General features: G+C 34.9%; 3 protein-coding genes across 4 annotated transcripts; 1 reads left to right on the top strand and 2 right to left on the bottom strand.

Annotated features, from left to right (window-relative positions):
• Nucleotides 1-581: 581 nt before the first annotated feature.
• Nucleotides 582-5,496, bottom strand: LOC124844881 (transcription factor UNE12-like). Of its 2 annotated transcripts, XM_047321898.2 has the most exons (6): nt 4,948-5,479; nt 3,654-3,773; nt 3,452-3,517; nt 2,234-2,299; nt 1,604-1,681; nt 582-1,531 (listed from the first exon to the last, which is right to left on the bottom strand). In XM_047321898.2, exons 1-6 carry the CDS (start codon nt 5,206-5,208, stop codon nt 1,304-1,306), a joined length of 819 nt encoding a protein of 272 aa, XP_047177854.1. In that variant the 5' UTR covers nt 5,209-5,479; the 3' UTR covers nt 582-1,303. The 2 variants fall into 2 exon arrangements, with proteins under 2 accessions (XP_047177854.1, XP_087953041.1); XM_088096915.1 differs by having other exon boundaries at nt 582-1,681; nt 4,948-5,496.
• A 4,200-nt stretch (nt 5,497-9,696) lies between these two features.
• On the bottom strand, nt 9,697-12,623 carry LOC124844882 (cytochrome b561 and DOMON domain-containing protein At2g04850-like). Its single transcript, XM_047321899.2, has 4 exons — nt 12,561-12,623; nt 12,483-12,501; nt 10,389-10,404; nt 9,697-10,192 (listed from the first exon to the last, which is right to left on the bottom strand). The coding sequence occupies exons 1-4, from the start codon at nt 12,621-12,623 to the stop codon at nt 9,697-9,699; spliced, it is 594 nt and encodes a 197-aa protein (XP_047177855.1).
• A 3,214-nt stretch (nt 12,624-15,837) lies between these two features.
• On the top strand, nt 15,838-17,885 carry LOC124844888 (protein OSB1, mitochondrial-like). Its single transcript, XM_047321906.2, has 4 exons — nt 15,838-16,346; nt 16,978-17,056; nt 17,139-17,233; nt 17,526-17,885. The coding sequence occupies exons 1-4, from the start codon at nt 15,879-15,881 to the stop codon at nt 17,712-17,714; spliced, it is 831 nt and encodes a 276-aa protein (XP_047177862.1). The 5' UTR covers nt 15,838-15,878; the 3' UTR covers nt 17,715-17,885.
• The last annotated feature ends 3,529 nt before the right edge of the window (nt 17,886-21,414 follow it).

The raw sequence follows: 21,414 nt of genomic DNA, 5'->3' as shown, positions 1-21,414 counted from the left end.
AAATGATATAAACAACTTAAATATTAACAAAAAAAATTAACATATGAAAAAAAGTTAATGTAATTAATTTAAAAGAATTATATTTATTCTCTTTTAAATTTAAAGAACCAAATAATATCAAAATTTTGAACATAAATGAATTTTAATTTTATATCAAAATTCAAAAAACTAAAAATATATTTAATTCTAAATATTAGTCATGCCACATTTAATGTTTTTAGAGATCCACATTTAATATTTTCTTCTTTGTTTCCCTTTTGCTTGGTATCATTAAGTATGTATGTTAATAATTAAAGACTCGTTTCTTTCAAAAGCATCAAAGCAAACTTTTTCAACAACTTTTTTTTTCATACGCTTAACTTGAAATAAAATTCTTGGTACCGTGAAAGGAACCTCAAATATTTACATGAGATGTTAGACTTTGTTAGCATTTGTTATCTCTTTCCCATCGAAAAATAGTCTACAAAGAATGGTGCTCCTGATTTCAATGTCATTATTGTACCAAAAGCAGTAGCACAGAAGCACAAGGTCTGCTTTTAGAAGAATAATAGTTATTAGGTACGTCATAGTCATTGACAAAATTTAACACGCACAGGAAAACCTTGGTCTATCACTTTTCTATTCATATTCACACGTACACGAGTTCAGTAGAGATTTGAACGAGGTAGCTCAGTGACTGGTATGAATTGGATTAAGATGCAACCAAACTTTCCATTTCTCCCTTCATTCGGAAAATGGAGTCCAATTACCCTTAAACAAATAATTCAAGCCCACGCCAAAGAAACATAAGCACCATCATTTTCCACTGGACTAGCAACACCCAGCATTCTTAATTAAAGCAACCATTATCCATTTCACCTCTGCATTTCAAATTCTCTAAGAGTTACATCACTAATAAAAATACACACCACCCTAACCTTTTAGAAGGTCCCACTGCCCACTACAAAAACTAAGCCCCACTATAAAAGCGCTTCCATCACGTTCCACTAACCCCCACCAATTGATAAAAAAAAGGAAGAGCATATCAAGTGAACTTCGACAATTTCTTTCCCTTTACATGAAATTTATCAAGATAGGCTTTGCTTATATGTTGAAGGCCACTGACATCAAACCCTGCTAGACAAAAGGTGAAAGAACGGCAAAAAGGAAAAGACTATTGGCATCCTACTTTGAATGCAAATTGATACTGACCAATGACTAAGACTAAGGGTGTTTGAAACAGACAAATAACATGTGGGTCCTAGCAGTATTAGGTGAGTCCTTGATGGAACCACTGGATGGTGCATCTGTGCCTGAGGTCTGTCTATGAAGGTGGATTAGTTTCAGGTTTAACTATACTAGAAGGATCCGATGGTTGTGACGGGTATATTGCTGATGCCAGTGAGATAGGCATGATGCAGAGTGCTTTTGATTGAAGAAACTGCATGGCAGACCCAACATTTTCTTCCATAAGCTTAGCTACCTGTCTTTCTGTGCCATCATTTGACCACTTCTCCCAAGCAGGCTGGTTTCTTCCTTCACTGCCTTCTTCCTGATAGATACTAAATTTGATAAATTGGAGAGAAACAAATTTTTGCCAACTAACATTAGTTAGAACAATTACCTCTACCGATGATAATGGGATATCGGTTACTAGTGGTGCTACAGCACCAGCTCCACCCAATCTACTCATGCTCAAAACCTGAAAGCCAGATGAATAGCAAATCATTGAAAGTCTACTGCACTCTAGTTTCACATTGTTGACAAGTTTGGATTCTACGAAATGCCTTACTGTCACTTTCATATTCAAACAGTAAATTGTACTCCCACAAGTGTTTAGAGAAATCAATGAAATTGGTTACTATGCTTGTAGAAATTGGCTTACTGTTCATAATCACAAACACTGAAACTCAGACTTTCCACAGGTGGAAAAATTCCAGTCCAGAGTTGACCTGGGTGCTATAGGATAGTTAAAAAAGGAATATCACAAAATAGTGAAAATTCCGTCATTTGATCATATTTATATATTCACTAGTAAAATGGAATACAATCCAGGGGATAATAGTACTAATCCAAAGTGGCACTAATGGTTCATAAGCCAGGGTTGAAGGGAAAAGTGGTGAAAAAGGCAAAGCTTAACAGATTTAACAAAATAAACTATGAATCAAACAAAAAGCTGAGGTTAAGCATAAATTGAGATCTATTAAAGATAAACATGAAACGTGAAATCCATGCAGATCAGAAGAGTATTAACCTTTACTTGAAGCCTTAAGAACTTGACATAATCCACAATTTCGTCCAGCATGGCAGCTCTATCTGTCTGAACAGATACATAACAATTTCATTAGAAACAATGGAAAAACAATACTGTTGAGGGTTATGAGAAATACGGCAGATCACAAGTCAGTAATGAAACCTCTATACGAAATACAGTATAGTTTAATACTTCAAAAACTCTAGATTTCAAGCACACCTAATCAGAACAAAGGCAAATGTTGTACTCTTTTCCAATCCCTATGATAGAAGAGTTTTCCTTTATGAATTATATTGTAATAAACAAATAAATATGAGCTGTTAAACAGAAAACATGTGAGACATGACTATCGGGAGGTTTTACTTAAAAACACAGACTCAATTCGGACTGATTTGAGCATTATAAAATGTATAGCTTTCTAAACTCAACCGAATAGGTTAGCATTAAATCATTCTTTAAGGAAGATATTAAATATATATATATATATATATATAGAGAGAGAGAGAGAGAGAGAGAGAGAGAACAGAGCCCAGTGTTTCATATCTATGACTTACTTAAGTAGCTAAAGGTACATTGATAAAGAAAACAAGAAAAAAAAACATTTAGCATCAATTGAAAATCAACCATCTTTTAATCTATATTCCAGCTATTTTTCCTAAACCAAACAAAAACATCCAAAATTAACATTTTATTCCAGTCATTGCATTCATAAACCACTGAACAATGCACTGTACTGTGGTCACTTCAGACTAAATGTAATTCATAGTTCATTAGAGAAAACCATTTGAAGGAGGGGTGACAAAGTTCATAGATAAACCAAGAGTAATCGCATTTCAATGAATTTAACCATTATATCTCAATAGCTTTTTTCGTGCAAAAAGAATCCCTGTTGTGTAGATGGTTTGTGTTCCAAGTTCTAACATCTAACCAAGTAAATAGTTAAAAAATCAAACAAGACAAATTACGGAGACACTCACACACACACTCCTTGAAAATCTCTAATTTTTAGCACTCTTTGTTTCTGCTAGTAATTGACAGTAAGTATCAAATTTTTGCTGACATTGTATAAATATGTTTATCCACAAATTAATGAAGCGTTTGATTATTGAGTCTGGTGATGAAACACAATCCATCACTTATCACGGACAAAATCTCACAAGTCCTATAGATAAGTATCAAACTACACATTTAGGAATAAAACTGCATATCCAAGAATACCTTGTTGACACTAGGAACCAGTTCTTGCAAAGCTCTGATTCTTTCAGCTATTCTCTCTCTGCGCAACTGTCATTGAATAGCAACATGGAAAATAAAAATTAACAAATCATGAAAATAACTTAAGTTATTTTGTCATTATTATGAATAATAATCTCTACAACAAGTAAAAGGTTTGTATTCTTCAAAATATCCAGTGACCCACCCTTTCAGCTATACTGTGTGGATCTGTAGCCTGTCCTCTTCTAGCGCGTACTCTAGGTCGCACTGCTGGTGGATGTGGGGCAGTCGGAACAGTAGTTGGCATGGGTTGCCCATGAAAAACCTGCAACATGACTATCTATCAGAGAAAAGGAAAGATACTTGATCACCAATTTTCGCCCTGGCACTCCTAAAATCAGAAAAAACATTAAAAGAAATATTGAAATTTGGAAGAAGTCAGCATTTATTCGCAATACTCAAATAAAACAAATCTTATATGATCTAGGTGCAGTTTTGATAAATTTCTCCACAACCATTCGTAAGAGAAAGAAGTTTAACCTATAAAGCTTATTTTATTTAGCTTCTGCAAAAGCTGATTTCCACTTATGCATAAGCTAATTTAGTTTATGGGAGAAATTTACTTCATCTTAGCTTCTAGTCTGTTTCTCTAACAAGTACTTAAATAGAGATGTTTATCCAAGCCTTAAGATGTCAAAAGAATTCAGGAAAAAATGACCCTTAGTACTAATGTCAAGGCCTAATTTCCATGTTAATTCCTCATTTGGAAGGGAGGAAAAAAATAGAGGAAGTAGAAGGGAAAAAGAAGGAAGAGAAAGAGGTCAGAAATGTGTGGAAATAGAGGTGGTTTAGTTAGAAAGAGAAAGATGAGAAAGACCATGAAAATGAAGATATTTTTTATAGTAAAAGCAGCAACAATCATTTGTGCGTTATTTTTAAACACAATCTCTCTTTGAGAACATAATCAATTATGTTCTAAGAATACATGGATTGTGTCTGAAAATTTCTCATTCTTGAGCAGAAAGTCTTTCTCTTCTATGCAATCCTGATGTTAACTTTTCTCTCATTTCCACCGAACCAAACCACCATCATTCCTTCCTTCCTCTTTCTTTCCTCACTCCCCTAATATAAGACCCCTAGCTCACAGTTCGTAATATCTAGTCACAGTTCATTCATCATCAACTTAAATTATTATCTACAAGCCATACCCCAAGTCAAGTATTACCAAGGTTATCCACTCATGAAATAAAAAAGTCCAATGAGAGCAATCCGTTGATGATCATAGCATCACCAACAAAAGGAAGCCAAAATTGGTCACTACAATAAACTGTTTTTTTTTTCTCTCTCTCACTAAAACCACGCTGCGCAATTTCGTTTCAACAGATGATCGTACCCCAAAGGAGCGAGAAACTAAAACACACAAACATACATATTAATTCGTAAAGTCATGTGTTAGGAAAGTTTTAGAAACTAGAAAACGAGAAGATTGATTGTGTTACGTTCTTAGGCCTGGTATCAACGACGTCGTCGCGGAAGCGGTTGCCGCTTCCAGAAGCATCTTCGGGCGAGAGGAAGCCTCCCTTACCTTGTTCCAAGCTGAGGCCCAGCTGGTATGGCGGCGCGTGGAAGGCGGCGTCCCCGGAGTTGAGTTGGAGCATCATCGGAGAAGCGTCGGCGTGGTCGGCGGAGGCGAAGGTGGGGAGGCCGAGGATTTGGTCGAGGAAGTCGTCGGTGGGAGGTTCGGAAGGGTGATTGGCCATGACGATGATAGAAGAGAGGAATGAAATGATGATGTTGTTTTGTGTCTACATGAGATATGAGATGAGAATTTTGGTTTGTTAGTTTGGGGTTTCTACTCAGTCGTCACTTTGCAGTTGAAGTGTGAGAGACTATGCCCAGAACTACCAGGACTTTGGCTCTATGCCTGCTTCTTATCAAAGGCACTCAGTTTATTCATAATTTACACTTTCCATACTCATCTTGTCTCTTCTGCAAACCTTCCCCACTTTTAAACCATTACTTTCTATGGGCTTGCACCAAGGAATCAACCTTTGCTTTTTTCTTTTCGGTCTCTCCAATTCCACGACTAACCTATGTTTCTATTAGTGGTTCTAATACTGTCACTAAGGTCAATGCTTCAATATTCATCATATCATATACCGTAGATTTTTATTAAGATAATTACAATATTAACATATACCATTTACGCTTAGTAATTTCGTTCCCGATTTTGTTTTTAAAAAACTTTTAATGTAATTCTTTCTGTTAGATTGATGTTAATATAGTTTCAAGTTTTACTTATCAACTTCTCAGTAAGTTACATTAAAATTTTGATTTCTCACGTATTAAAATCTAAAATATTTTTATTTTAAAGGTGTCATGTGTCAAAATAATGAGTTTTAAGATTGAAGATGTTGAAAATTTTGATACATGACATTTCTTTCTAAAAAGCACATTGAGTTTTTTTTTAAATAGTATTCAATTGAGTCAAACAAAATATAAAACCTAATATGAATCAAAACTTAAACATAAGAATCAAATTATTAATTAAGCTTATACTTTCAGTTTTATTCATTTATGTGAAAAAACTCAAACAATTATTTGCAGTGCAAAATATACTTTTTATAACGACTATTTATATCGGTTATAATCCATTAGATATAAAAAGTGATGCAATGATATAATTGTAAATAAGATAATATTTTTTATATCGGTTATAGTTATAACAACTATAGAAAGTGGATACAATGATATTTTTGTATTAAAAGAGAATTTTCTATATTTGTTCTAGTTATAATCAATATAGAAAATAGACGCAATTACATTTTTGTAAGGTTTAATGTCACTTTAGGTCCTTATTTTCGCCCCAAAATCTCAAATAGGTCCCCTTCTTTTTCAGCGTCTCAATTGGGTCCTTATTTTTGTAAAATTGAATCAAATAGAGGCTTGTTGTTAAATTTGACAAACGACCGTTTAAGATTATCTTACATGGCATGCTGAGGTTTTTGTTTAATCTGAGGTGGCATTAAAAACGTGTGTAAAATGTATTTTGTATTAAAAAATTGAGTGCAAAGAGGGGAAATCAAATTTAATTAAGGGCAAAGTGGGCTAAACAAATTAAATTAAGTGCAACCCTTTCTTTCTAGATCGAAATCAGATTGGGGAAATCACACCGAAAGCCTGGCGATGCCGTTTTGGAATCAGCGCGATTGAGCGGGGCAATAGAGTCGGGGTCATGTCGTGGCCAGAGCAGAGAAGGAGCAATTGGCGGTGAAATTGGTGAAGTGAGAGGGTTACTAGGAGAGAGTTTCTTCCACTTCCACCTTCGCACAAGCTCTTATTGCTAGGAGAGAGCCTTCTTTTCTCTTCCCTTTTCTGGATCGCGATTTGTAGAGAACCCTTCTTCCCCTCTGTTTTCCTTTGGGTTGTTATTGCCACTAGGGGAGGCGTGTTCCGGCAGAACAAGCGCGACCTCCTTCTTTACTGCACAGTGGTTAAGGTAGTGGAATCGATGGCAATGTCGCAGCGTAGGGGTTTCTTGCGTTTGGACTGCGAATTGGGAATTTAGGCTTTTCGATATTGCTTTTCGGTTTCTGTTTAGTTTTCTGATTTTGCGATTGAGGTTCTGATCTCGTGGTATGGCGCATGTGTTTTGTTTTTGCGATTGGGTTTGACATTGGTTGTTTCCACCTTCGAAGCAACCTGGAGGGTGGACGCAGGTTGAATGTGTAGCGGTTGTGATGGGAGTCGCGGTGGCCACCGACGACATCACGGCTGGACTTTTTGGATTGATGGGTTTGACCTAGTTGGGCCTACAAGTCCATATTAGACTTTGATTATGCAGGAAAATATTAAATATTAATAATAATAGTAAGATAAATGAAATTCAAAACTAATATTTATATATATAAATAGGTGTCACGTCTGATTAAACAATACACATCATGCCACGTAATCCCATCTTAAAAGGTCGTTTGTCCAATTTAACGGAAAGTCTTTATTTGATTCAATTTTACAAAAATAAGGATCCAATTGACACGTCGAAAAAGAAATGGACCTATTTGAGACTCTTGTTAAAAGTGACATTAAACCTTTTTGTAATAAATAAGAAAATTATCTATACTGGTTCTAATTATAATCGGTATAGAATGCTTAAATTCTTGCATTTATCTGAATATTGTGAATAAGTCAGTTGAGGTTATACTTAATGATTTTCATCACTAATTCCCTCAATTTTGTAGGCTATTGGTATGTTTTGAAAGAGGATCAAATTATCAAGGAGTTGGAACCCAAGAAGAACAACAAAAGTATCAAACTAGAAGGCTGAAGAAGGCGCAGGCACGCCTGGGCGCCCTCTTCTGGGGCATTGAGGGCCAAGGGCCACGCAACCACGCTTGGGCATCCTAGCGAAGGCGCTGAGCGTCAGCCACTTTTGCTGAAGTCACGCCTAGCGCCCTTCTGTCCGAGCGCTAAGCGTGACACTTGCTGACGTGGCACTCTCGACTTATTTAAAGGCTTTTAGGTGATAGGGTGAATATCTTTTGACGGCTGAAGCACATAAACCCTAACTTCGACCTTTTGGAGCAAGATTGGGCGCTTGAGAGCTCTCCCTTTCTCTTCCTTGGGTTTCCATCTATTTCATATTCTTCCATTGTAAGCCAAGGTTCTCCATGACAATGGAGAGCTAAATTCATTTGGTGTTGGGGAAAGATGTAACCTTTGAACTTCATGTAGTTGAACATGTTTTGAATATATTAAGCTTCTTTCATTGAATGTTAGTGATTTTCTCCTATTCTTAATGTTTGTTATGTTTTTGGTCATTCATAACTAGATGTTTGGATTTATTTGTTATTGGGAAATAGCTTATGAACTGTGATTTGGAGTAATCTACCTAAAGGAAATATTATCTAGAAATAGAGATAGGACCTTTAGTTGTCATAAACTTCTTTTCTTAATGCATAATTGATTATTAGGGTTTTTCAAGAGATTGATGTCTAATAATCAAGTCTAGGCTTTTTACATTAAGGAATTGAGTTTGAAGTAATCTAGAAAGTTGGCATTAGCATTTTAATGAAGAAGATGAGTTCTAATATGCATGAAAGTGAAGTAGGTGAAATCTAACCCCAACATCACCATCTCATATCATATTAATTTCATTTATTCACTCTTGTTTTAGCTACAAAAGATCAATTTACATTTAAAGTATCATGTTTAATTTCATTGCAGTTAAATTTCATTCAATGAGATCATTCTTTAGTCTTAATTAGTTCTGTCATTATACGATTGTTTAGTGTTACTCGAGTCTCTTGGGAAACAATACTTGATCTTACCATTTTATATTACTTGAACAATTTGGTACACTTGCCAATGAGTTAACAGTGTCACCGTCTGATGTTCGTCTTCATCAGGTTCAACGTACCCGTCTTCCATCATATCCCAAATGTCTTGGGATCTCAATAATGCCTTCATCTGTAGGCACCAATTGTCATAATTGGTTTTTCTCGTCAATTGTGGCACAATCATACCATTGACAACCATTGTCATCTCTCTCACAAAAAAAATCAAGCACTCACTTTTTCTCTCACAGTGTTTGACTCTCTCCTCTCTCTCTTTTTCTCTCTCGGTACTCAGAGCATAAAGATTTGATACCACTGTTAAGAAAAATCTCACGTTACACTCAGATATTTTTCTAAAATTGATTCTTGCTATTCATTGATAATTGAAGGGCTTTAAATAGCCGCAACACTTACAATATTACGGGGAATAAAAATAAAATATCAACTATCTTAAAAATAAAATTTGCTTAATCTATCATAAAATAATAGGTTTAATGTCTCAATAGGTCCCTATTTTCGTCCCAAATTTGAAATAGGTCCCTGTTATTTTTGAAGTCTTAATTAGATCCTTATTTTTGTTAATTTGATGCAAATAAATCCTTTCCGTCAATTTCAGAAAATGGTGTTAAAGAGTGTGTGACGTGGCCTGTGTGAATGCAATTTTTTAATACTCAGAAATAAAGAATGAAGTAAATATAGTATAATCTATGGTGAAATTAATTAAACAGGGGGCAAATATGGAAAAACTTAATGTCTTTTTTGATTAAACATACATCATCTGTGCAAGTGGGAAATCAAAATCAAATTGGGGGATTTTTCTATTCTAGAGAGTTGGGAAAGATCCCTAGAATAGAAAAATCATTGGATTTGGATACAAAAAATTGAGTAAAAAGTTGAAATGAAATAGTAACGTTAATTGTGAATGGCAGATGAAGTTCCTTTGTGAGAAGTTGAAATGAACCCTTCTCTCCTCATCTTATCTTCCTTGGATTTTCTGCAGAAAACGACCCAAGAATTGACCTCCAAAGCAATGCAAAGGCCAATGAGAGTAGAGAGTCCTAGGCAATAGGTCAACTTGGCGTAGGACCTACTTGCACCCATCACCTCAAATCCTTGAAAGACATTCACAAACCCAAGCACCACACACGAGTACCCTACAAAGTGGTGGTACGATTTCCAGTACTTTCTGAACTTGTTCCTTGTGTTTGGCCTAAACAACAGTGCCAGAGTCTGCAACGCCCCTAAGCAGAACACTCCGATTCCAAGCTTCCGGTGAAGCCTGTACTCCACTCCCGGCGACAGTTGCCCCAGCCGGATTCCGATGCCAAACCCCACCGTCCCCAGAACGAAACCAATCAGTTGAACTCGTGCATCATCACTCTTTCCCAACTCTGACACCACACGAGCCCTAGAATAGAAAAATCCACAAATTGATTTTGATTTCCCACTTGCACAGATGATGCATGTTTCAGAAAAAAAAAACATTAACTTTTAACAATATTTGGCCTCTGTTTAATTAATTTCACCATGGATTATACTATATTTACTTCATTCTTTATTTCTGAGTATTAAAAAATTGCATTCACACAGGCCACGTCACATACTCTTTAACGCCGTTTTCTGAAATTGACGGAAAAGATTTATTTGCATCAAATTAACAAAAATAAGGATCTAATTAAGACTTCAAAAATAACAGGGACCTATTTCAAATTTGGGACGAAAATAGGGACATATTGAGACATTAAACCTAAAATAATATTGTATCTAGATAAACCGAAAATCATAACTATGTATCCCTATTTTATCTCTATCAAATCAAATTAAATATTACTAGACCCAAAAACTAATAAAATAATATTTAAACAAAATTATTAATAAAACCCTAAAATTTAAGTTTATCCCAACACATAGAGCATGGGTTGAAGAGTAGTGTAGGATATCTAGACCATTGTATTAGACCATGTAGTGTAGGTTTGTTTAAGGCTTGTACTAAGGCCTAAGTAGAATAGGATTTTTCTTAAGTTAGACATCCAAACCAAATGGAAAGTGTGTGCCATGTGACATACTTTCATTGGAGAGGATTTGCTTTCTAAAAGTGGCCACATGGTACCCTAAGGGTGGAGAGGATTTCTTTTTAGTAGTGACCACATGTCCCTCCACCATTGGAGAGGATTTGGTTTTAGTAGTGGCCACATGACACTCTAGGAATGGAGAGGATTATGTTTTGTGAGTGGCCACATGTCCTCCCATTTTTGAAGAGGATTTATTGACACTTGTCCACTCCTTAGAAAGCCTCATTTTTTGTCAATGAGAGCAAATGTGGGAGATCATGCTTTTAGTGTTAGAATGAGACACCATTGGTCTATAAATAGAGGGGTCTTCACCCTTGTATTTCATCTTGGATTAATGCAATATTATGGTGCCAAATTATGACCATACATTTCCTAGATCAAGACTAGAGAAACCCTAGAGGTCCCTCTAGTCACCTTCCTCCTTAAGTTGGCCTCACCTCTCTTGAAGCCATCACAAACCACCTTACCATCAACATACACCCCAAAAATCATGAGCTTCTACCCCTTTCACCATCATAGTTCATCAACCTTGGTCCTTTCCCCACACCATTTCGCATTATAACTCCAAGGAAACACCCATTCATGCACATCTCCTAGTTTTGGACACCTTGCTAAGGAGGTTGCTATCAGACGTTCTAGTCACTAAGCGAGTCGGAGCTCTCTAGGTGAGCCTAATGAAATAGGCTCCCAAGAGTTTGGCTATTGGGTGAGTAGAACTATCATTGGAAAAAAGTTCTTTGAAAAGTGTACAAAGCTCATGGTGGTTGGGGTTTCCATGCGAGGGATGGATTCATGAGGGGGAAATATGAGATTTTCTCTAAATGACCACTTAACCTGACAGTTCCTTGTTAAGAAAAAAATAATTTTAAAAAATTCAAAGATCTTGTAGGGACCAAGTCATTAAGCGAGTGTACCTCCTAGAGGCATGTGTTGGGTTGTGGAAAATAAGACTGATTTATTATTCTCAATCATAAAAAATACATTATGATACTCTCTATTTGTAATAATCTAATTCTCCTAAAAAGGGAAATAGGGAGAAACTAGGAAAGTAAAATAAAATAAAAGATTATATATTTATTTCCTCTAATTAGGAAGATTCTAAAGATATTATCTCAAATTACAACACTCCCCCTCAAACTGGATCATACAATATTGTATGATCCAAGCTTGGAATAGTTAACCTCAATTGTAGAGAACGTCAATAAAACTTCAACTTGGACAGCAATGGACGAGGGCGAACTAGCACAATGAAACTTCAACTTGGACAACAATGGACGAGAGAGATTTCCATAAAAAATGGACGATGACTTGCAGTAGCAAACTGAAACAATGGATGAAGGCCTGTAGTGGTGAATCACAACAAAATGCAGGGACTAGATTGTCATTGGCAAACAACAACAAAACTTCAAGAACTTGATTTCCATGAGTAACAGATGGGAGGCCTACAAAGGCTAACAACCACAAACTTGTAGGGACTTAACCACCCTGAACAACAATGAACCTTTAGGGACTTAATTGCCCTAATAACAACGAACCTTTAGGGACTTAACTGCCCCAACAACAACGAACCTTCAAGGACTTCAATGTCCTAACCTTTAGGGACTTAATTGCCTAACAACAACGAACCTTCAAGGACTTCACTATCCTGAACAACAATAAACCTGCAGGAACTGAACTACCCTACAGTGGCTAACAACAACAAACCTGTAAGGACTTAACCACCCTATAGCGGCTGAAACTTTCCTTTCCCTCACGATTGAACGACATATGCACGTTAATGACAGAACGTGAAGGTGGAAAAACTTCAAGGACTTAATTGCCCTGAACAACAACAAACCTGCAGGAATTGAACTGCCTTGCAGTGGCTAACAGCAACAAACCTATAGGGACTTAACCACCCTACAGCGGCTGAAACTTTCCTTCTCCTCACGACTGAACGGCATATGCACGTCAATGGCAGAACGTGAAGGTGGAAGAACTGGTAAGAACCGATCTGTACTTGGGGACAAATCTGAAACCCCTAACATCGAACAAGGTGTACTAGATCTTGCTATAACACTTTGCTTCTTGCTTTTCCAAGAGATCAAGCTACCACTAATGGAGACACAATATCCGGATGTGGACCTTCTATGAGAAAAAGATCATGCCCAATAAACATCTAAATAACAAGTCACTCTTTTATGATTATTAGAACCATATAAAAACCATTTTTCCAGGAGATCCTTTAATGTACTTTAATATTCAGATAACTACATTCCAATGATCTTCACACAAATAATTAAGGAAATGTCAAGACAAGTAATGGTAATATAATTTAATTTTCCAACTAGTCTTCTATATTCTCAGGGTCTAACATAAACTCCCTTATGTTTTGGTATAAGTTTAGTATTAAAATCCATGGTGTCAATAAATTTTGAATTCATCAACCCAGTTTCCTCTAAAATATCCAATGCATACTTCCTTTAAGATATAACAATACCATAGGTTAATTGTGCCACCTCAATACCCAAGAAATGTCTAAGTTTTCCAAGATCTTTAGTTTGAAAATTGTTGTAAAGATGTTGTTTCATCTAAAAGATGTCATGATTGTCACTACCTGTAAGGATGATGTTATCAACATCTATTATCAACTAAACACATCCAACACTCAAGTGTAATAAAAGACTAAATGATCTGCCTCACACCCGAGTCATACAAAATTGTTGAACAATGTTACTAAATTTTCCAAACCAGACTCTAGGAGACTGTTTTAGGAAATATAAGGATTGACGAAGACGACATACCAACCCAGAAGACTCTCCCTTAACAATAAATCTTGGATTGCTCCCTATAAATCTCTTCTTGCAAATCTCCGTTGAGGAATGCATTTTTACATCTGGTTAAAGAGGTCATTGTTGAAGAGTCGTCATGGCTATAAATAAACAAATAAATGCCATCTTTGCCATTGGAGAAAAAGTATCATCATGATCTAACCCAATAATTTATGTGTAACCTTTGGCCACAAGACGGCCTTTGAGGTGATCAATAGTTCCATCAAGACCAACTTTGATAGCAAAAATCCACCTACAACCAACAACATATTTTCCAAACAATAACGGGACAAACTCCCAAGTTCAGCTATTATGAAGAACACTTAGTTCATCTAACATGGCCTAGCGCCAACTAGGATGGGCTAAGGCATCAGTAACAGATTTTGGGATGGTCACAAAAGAAATAGACAAAAGATAGGTATAAAAAGGTGAAGACAATCTATGGTAACTTAAAGCAATAAATGTGGAGATGGATTATGGTAGAACATATACCTTTTCAGAGAGTAATTGGAAGGGTAGACTTAGTTATCGAAGCTGAAGGAGACAAAGTAGTTGACACTTAAATTAAGTCACTTGATAATTGTTGTGAAACACCTGGTACACTAGACATAATTGGAGGAACGCAAATAAGAAGAATATTAACTGTATGAGGAATATTGACTGTATTAGGAGACATATCAAAAGAAGAATGACTGTTAAAATAAAAAAAAAAAGACTCATGTGACATTTTCAGAAACAAAATAACAATTAAAAAAATGAATAAAACACTTTATCTTTTTCTGATTTAATAAAACCTAAAAAAACACATTTTTGTGATTATACTAAGAGTAAAATTATCAACAAAACATGAAATATATATATATATATATATATATATATATATATATATATATATATATATATATATATATATATAAAATGTTATCATAATTATTTATACTAATATATTTTTCTAAACGTGACTTATAAAAAACAGGGTAATTTATCTCTTAAAATATAAATATAAAACATAAAATTTTGACTCATTGACTTCACTTAAAGGACTTCGTATAAAAAAGCATTTTCCTTTTATATTATGCTTTTAGGTATAATCCATCATGTCCGAAATCATAATCCATTATATTATAGATATGGGAATTATCCACCACTTTAATAAATTATTGTACCTAAGAATCAATTACCAGTATCTTCTTCAAATTTTAATATTGAAATTGCAAACAAAGTTATTCACTAAACCAATTTGAAGATTGTAAAGTAAAATTACCTAAAATCTTAATTTAAAATTAATTATATCAGTTTCTTTTAATACAACATAATGTCTTATAAGAATTATAAATTACCTAAAATCTTAATTTAAAAATAATTTTATATCAGTTTTTTTAATACAAGATAATGTCTAATATGAATTATATATCGATACAATATTTAAAATTTAATACATTTAAATAATTAATTAAAAATTATATAAAAATTCCATATATCCAATATATTTTTCATGATTCAATTATTCACATTAGTTTACCCTTAAAAAATGTATAGTGACTAACATTTATAAATAGTTAAATAAATTATGTAAATATTTAGAAGGTTTAATAAAATTTTGTTTCATATTTCTTTAATTTTATATAGCTTGTAAATTACAAAAGAAAATATAATATCATTGTAATTATTCTTTCTCATTTCTTTTAGACAATTAAATTAGTCGAGAGAATTTAATTTAATGTTTACAAGTATTTTATTTTCTAAAATTATTTAAAATTTATCTAATAAAGAAAATTTTAATTTAATAAAATAATAAGTCTTTCATGAAAAAGAAATTAAAAAAACTTAATCAAATTTTAAAGTAACAGATAAGAAAGACACAAAACTCAGGAAATTGTTATAGAAATAGTTTCAAGAGAGCACAAAATAGATAATGTCTTTTCTCAGCCAATTGCTCACACATTATTTCCTTGCAAAAAATTCTAAGCTTTTTTTCTTTTTTGCTTTGTATATTCATTTATATATTTAATTTGGTCCAATTATATATTCATTTATCACTCACTTTTAATTACTACAATTATTTAATTATATAAAACATACAATTTACAAAACCAGGCTCTTACCAATGGGCCGAAGCCGAAAGCCCAATTCGATACGTCGGAAACATATTACAAATTTCTACTTTCCTTATCTATCCGAGCATGGAGTGAGGAAGCACTCAGAAACAGACATGGCGTTACAGCAATCAGTACCATCATCTACCACCTCGAGAAACGTGCTCGTCTTCCTCAAAACCGTCGTTTCGAAACCCCACTTTCGAGTTGCTTCTTCTCCCTCGTGGAGGACTCCGCGCTGGAAAGGGTTGGGGAGTTTGAAGTGCTCCATCACAACGACGTCGTTCCCTAAGCCCTCCGAGATTCCGTGGCAAAAGGAGCTCTGCAACTCCGTCAACCTCATCGGCATCGTCGCCGTCCCCGTCGAAATCAAGCACCTCCCATCCGGCAAAGTAGTTGCCTGGACCTGCCTCTCTGTCAAGAAAAGCGCCACCCAAACTTCGTTGATAAACCTCACTTTCTGGGACGATCTCGCGCTTGTCGCTTCCCAGCATCTTCAGAAAGGTCACCAAGTTCATGTTTCCGGTCGCCTCGTAACCGACACCGTAGAAAACGAGGAAGGCAAAACCAACTCCTACTACAAGGTTTTTCTTTACCCCAATTTGATTATGGTATAGGGTTAAGTAAAAGTTATACAAATACTTATTTAAAATTGTTGAGTACCGATTTTCCTCTTTAGTATGTACATTTAAAATTGGTCTCTTTTAATCCAAAATACGTAGTATTTTTTATTTGCTTAGTCCTTAGTTTAGACACTAGTGAATAAAGGAAAAATAACTAGAAGATAAATAATGGCTATATGTATCAAAATTGTGCTTTGAAGTAGTAAAATATATATATTTTAAGTAAATTGTGTAAATCAGGACTACGAGTAATAAATCTTGAAAAACGTATATTTTTGGTAAGCTGGTTGAAATCGTATAAGCGGGATAAAACCTCTAAGTTTAGGAGAACTTGAAAGTTATAAGCTAGGACCAGCTGATGGAATTGAAAATGTGTCCTAACATTATTGAATGATCCAGTTGATAGATAGAAATTTATGTAGTGATAAACTAGTGATCATAAAAATTACAAGATATTGAAATAAGCTTGTGTACCAAACAAGCTTATTTTGGTCGTTGTATACTAGTCATAACTTATTAGTTAATGTACATTGTGGTGCTTCTTAAGAAGAAACAGTTTTGACTTGATTTTGTTCACTTTGGATGTGGCCAGGTTGTTGTTCAACAGCTGAACTTTATTGAAAGGAATCTCTCAAAGGTGCCATTGCCGGATCTAGAGTCTGATGGAAGTGGCAAGTGTTGTGTTATGTGGAATGTGATGTAATCTTGGCTTGATTTTGTGTGTTTTGCTAAATATTTTTCTTCTTGTTTCAGGTAGGAAAGTAAGCAGTGGTACTGGTTCTGTGGTGGAATTATGGCAGGCGTTCTTTGCAAACCCAGGGGAGTGGTGGGACAATAGGATGACAAAGGTGAATTGTTGATTCAATTTGTGAATTTAGAGAAGTTGCATACTCGGTTGTTATGCTATCTTTGCAAATTTAATAAATCTTTTTGTTCTCATGAAATTTTATTTGGTATTCTAATTTGATATGTATATAATTATAATTTATTTCTTAACATTTGATATTAAAGAATGAGAATACGTCTTTTTTGATGATTACTTCATACAGTGTTATTTCCACCCCCTTCAAGTTGCATCCTCCAAGTTCTTTGTTAATTTTTCATTCCTTATATCTGGAAAAATTTTTGGAAAATTTGCAGAGGAACCCAAAAGCCCCTGATTTCAAACACAAAGATACAGGGGAAGCTCTATGGATCGAAGGCAGATACACTCCGCAATGGGTCAGCTCCCAACTGGAAATACTAGACGCAAGAATGGGGTCTAATGCTGGTCACAGCAATAGTATGCCTGTACATATGGTGCCTGCAGATGAAATCTTCTCCTTCTAAGACCTCATGCCAACTGTTGCCAACGAAATATTCAATTTCAACACTGAAATTTCTTTGTGCAGTTTTCCATTTTGCTCGTAATTTTAAACTCTACGAGGCGGCACTGACAATGGCAAGTTTGTCTTTGGGATCTATTTAGTTAGCAATCAATTAACTGTTTCGCACTATCCATTCCCTGGCCCTGTTCTCCAATTATAATTTATATTCTGTATTGCACTAATATATATATTGATATATGTTTGATTGATGGTAGATAATGAAATGAGTTGGACTCAGATGGGATCAAATGAATCGAAATATGATGGAATAAAATCAAAATTATTTGGATATTTTGTATAGAAACGGAATAAAGATTTCACTCCATCTTTTTCGAAAGAGACTGAATGAGTTATAATTTTTTACCTATTTTCTAGGAAGTTAATGATTAAAGTAAATTTTTTGATAATGAATTGCCATTTTATAATTTTAAATATATGTTCGGTAAAACGTGTCAAAATTTGAAGGAAGAAAATTAAGGACAATTCAGTATTAATGAGCCATAACAAGGTCAACATTGTAGACAAGCCTTTTAATCTTGTTATGAAAAACTAACTATATTCGACACATGACACAGGGTTCAACTAAAACTGGTGATGGGGAGGTTTAATAAACACATATATCTCCATACTGAAGATATTGTTTGTTTTGGATCAAATCCTCACGGATTTGTTTTGGTACTACTTCAAAAGGATTTTTACTAATGGAGGTATCTATGTGTATATAAACTTATGTCCAACTCTTTTTTTATCCGACGTGGAACTTTGTTTGTACCCCAACATCTTTCCTCAAACAAAGGACTATGGTTCTCTTGCTCTCCTCTATTGCGGAAGTATTTTTAATCCTCGAGTACACCATGGACACACCATGGTCAACATTGAGCATCTCTTGCTCTCCTCTCATGATTCATCTGGTGATCTGTCACTGGCCACCTGCCTGACTCACCTGATCATGGAAGGACGTACTCGTCTAAGCCCGATCACCAGACCCGAACCGTGGGCTCTGATACCACTGTTGGGGAGGTTCTTCAATATACACACATAGATATTGTCCGCTTTGGGTCAAGCCCTCACGGATTTGCTTTCGGTACCATTCCAAAAGGCCTCTTACTAATTGAGGTATCTATATGTATATAAACTCATGTCGAACTCTTCTTTTATCCGATGTGAAACTTTGTTTGTACCCCCAACAACTGGTTCATCTTGAAGTTAAAAGTGAGTTTGATATGAATAATTTATTACGGCTCAAACTTGCTTTAATTCAAGAACAATTCAATCTAACTTATTAGTTTGAATTTTAGTAACCAACACAAAGACATTCAATCTAACTTATTAGTTTCAATCTAACTTATTTATTATCATCATTATTATTATATAGTTACAGAGTTATTTCTTATATAATACTAAGCAGAAGCCTCAAGTAAAGGATTAGAGATTCTTAAGATGATTGAGAAAATAAAATCATGACAAAGACATTGATTTTTGTTATATAATACTAAGCAGAAGCCTCAAGTAAAGGATTAGAGAGAAATTCTTAAGATGATTGAGAAAATAAAATCATGATAAAGACATTGATTTTTGTTATATAATACTAAGAAGAAGCCTCAAGTAAAGGATTAGAGAGATTAAGATAATTGAGAAAACAAAATCATGATAAAGATTTTGATTTTCGGGTAGCACATGTAAAATAGAAAGAATAAAGTGAAAGAAATTAATGGCATATGTTCTTACCTTAAACAATGAAATTTGTAATCAAAGATATTTCATTTACACCTTCAAATATCAAGTCTCAAGTATTCGATTTCTGTCCTCTAACACATCGAACACTATTACATAAAGGGAGATCCTGCAAAAAAGTTTTCTGATACTTAAGTCACTAATTTGGTGAGAATTTTCAAGTCAAATCTCAATTAATGCAAAAAGTGAAAATAAATTATCATTAATGCAATATTTATAGTATTTTGACTTAGTTAACCAAGGATTTAACTGGATGGATTACACTTTTGTGGACCCATCATCCGAGAAACTCATTGGCCTAATTACCTAGTTCATGCCCAATTACCTATTCCGAGCCCAACAATGAACTTTAGTCCATCCATTCTAAGTAAGGAGACATTGGTACTAGTAAAGTATCGGAAAACACTAGAAGATGGGTTGAATAGTATTTTCATAAATCCTTTTCAAAGTTGATGTTTGACCAAGGTGGATGGAGATTGGATGATCTCATGATCAACTTGGTTATTATGCTATAAACAATGTTTTGATAGATGCGTTTATGATCTCAATTTTTATCCTGTCTCCATAGTGTTTAGGAGAGGTGACTCTTATTGAAGGAGGTTATGTTAACGAGTATGCATGTCAAAGATTTGCTTACAACATAAGATAAACGCTTGTAGATCCAAACATAACATACAAACATTTTATATTGGTTCACTTAACTAAGCTACGTCTAGTTCTCCTCTAAGATAATTTAGAGAGTTACAAAAAATTTTCAAATTATCGATGAACTTTTACCGATGGATATATTCGTAGGTAATCTGTATGTCACTTACCATAGAAAAATTCATTGGTAAATTCATCGATAATGCACATATCACTTACCGACGAAAAAATTCGTCGATAAATCCGTCAATAATGCGCTGGTAAACCAGGTGGGAATTTTCCTACCCATATTTCCTCTCTGTCTGTGAGACACAGAGGTTATTTATTTACTCTTAGTCGCATTTTCTGCTCATGTTTGTGCGAGGCAGCCTCGTTTTTCTACTACTTCCTCATCTCACCATCGTAGCTACAAGCCCAAACCGCCTCCATCTCCGTTCAGTCAGGCCAGTATCTTCCTCTCCACCGTGTCTGTCTCCGTCTCCATATTTGAGGTCTTCCACTCAAACTTTTTCTTCTCTAGCACGCACGGGAAGGGGTAGTTCCTCTATTCTTCCTCTTTCACGAAACTACGCAACCAACCACTGCCTCCACTGTGCAATACCGTCGTTGTTCGCTCGAAGTCCGGCCAAAGCCATGTTTGTCACCACCACTACGCACCTTTCATTGTTAGGAACAAGCGTTATTTATTTTTTAAATGTGTTCTTTGATTGGGTGAATAAAAATAAAAGAAAGAAGCAATAATCAGGGGGGAAAAGAAGATTAACCAGATCGCGATATTTATCGACGAATTTTTCATCGATAATTACCAATGGATTTTTCCGATGAATTTATCGACTAGTCAAAAAATCTGTCGATAAAATTTAACAACAATACTTTTACTAAAAAAAATTTGGTCGTTAGTAATTCGTCGGTAATTTTAATTTACCGACGAATTTTATGCATTATCGACGGATATTTAACTTACCACCCCTTGTTACAAGTCAACCTTAGTAAACTTCATTACTGTGACTAGTACTGATTGCGCAATATTATTCACCACTCCTTGTATTCCTAAATGTTCCCGGTATCCACTAGATACACTATCTAGTTGAGTTTAACTCACTCTTGGTTATTGTTGTCAACCCAGTTCCATTATCATTTTGACCTTGACTGAGTTTCATCCACTCTTGGTTGTACAGTATTCTTCACTACTCTTGGTATCCGTAGACACTCTTGGTATCCTCCAGATACATTGTCTAATTGAGTTTAACCCACTCTTTGTCGTTGTTGCTAACCCAATAACC

The sequence above is a fragment of the Vigna umbellata genome, chromosome 8, assembly GCF_029865625.1.
Source record: "Vigna umbellata cultivar VRB3 chromosome 8, Vumbellata_1.0, whole genome shotgun sequence".
Lineage (NCBI taxonomy): Eukaryota > Viridiplantae > Streptophyta > Magnoliopsida > Fabales > Fabaceae > Vigna > Vigna umbellata.
The sequence above is the reverse complement of the archived record's forward strand: the minus strand, read 5'-3'. Positions and strand labels throughout refer to the sequence as shown.

Excerpts from the sequence above, each read along its gene's own strand:
- LOC124844881 (XM_088096915.1), bottom strand. The coding sequence starts at position 5,208 with ATGGCCAATCACCCTTCCGAACCTCCCACCGACGACTTCCTCGACCAA. Across the intron at positions 3,774-4,947 it reads TTGATACCAGGCCTAAGAAC|GTTTTTCATGGGCAACCCAT; the intron begins GTAACACAATCA and ends GTCATGTTGCAG. Across the intron at positions 3,518-3,653 it reads CACACAGTATAGCTGAAAGG|TTGCGCAGAGAGAGAATAGC; the intron begins GTGGGTCACTGG and ends ATTCAATGACAG.
- LOC124844882 (XM_047321899.2), bottom strand. The coding sequence starts at position 12,623 with ATGTCGTTCAATCGTGAGGGAAAGGAAAGTTTCAGCCGCTATAGGGTG.
- LOC124844888 (XM_047321906.2), top strand. The coding sequence starts at position 15,879 with ATGGCGTTACAGCAATCAGTACCATCATCTACCACCTCGAGAAACGTG. Across the intron at positions 16,347-16,977 it reads AAACCAACTCCTACTACAAG|GTTGTTGTTCAACAGCTGAA; the intron begins GTTTTTCTTTAC and ends GGATGTGGCCAG. Across the intron at positions 17,057-17,138 it reads TCTAGAGTCTGATGGAAGTG|GTAGGAAAGTAAGCAGTGGT; the intron begins GCAAGTGTTGTG and ends TTCTTGTTTCAG.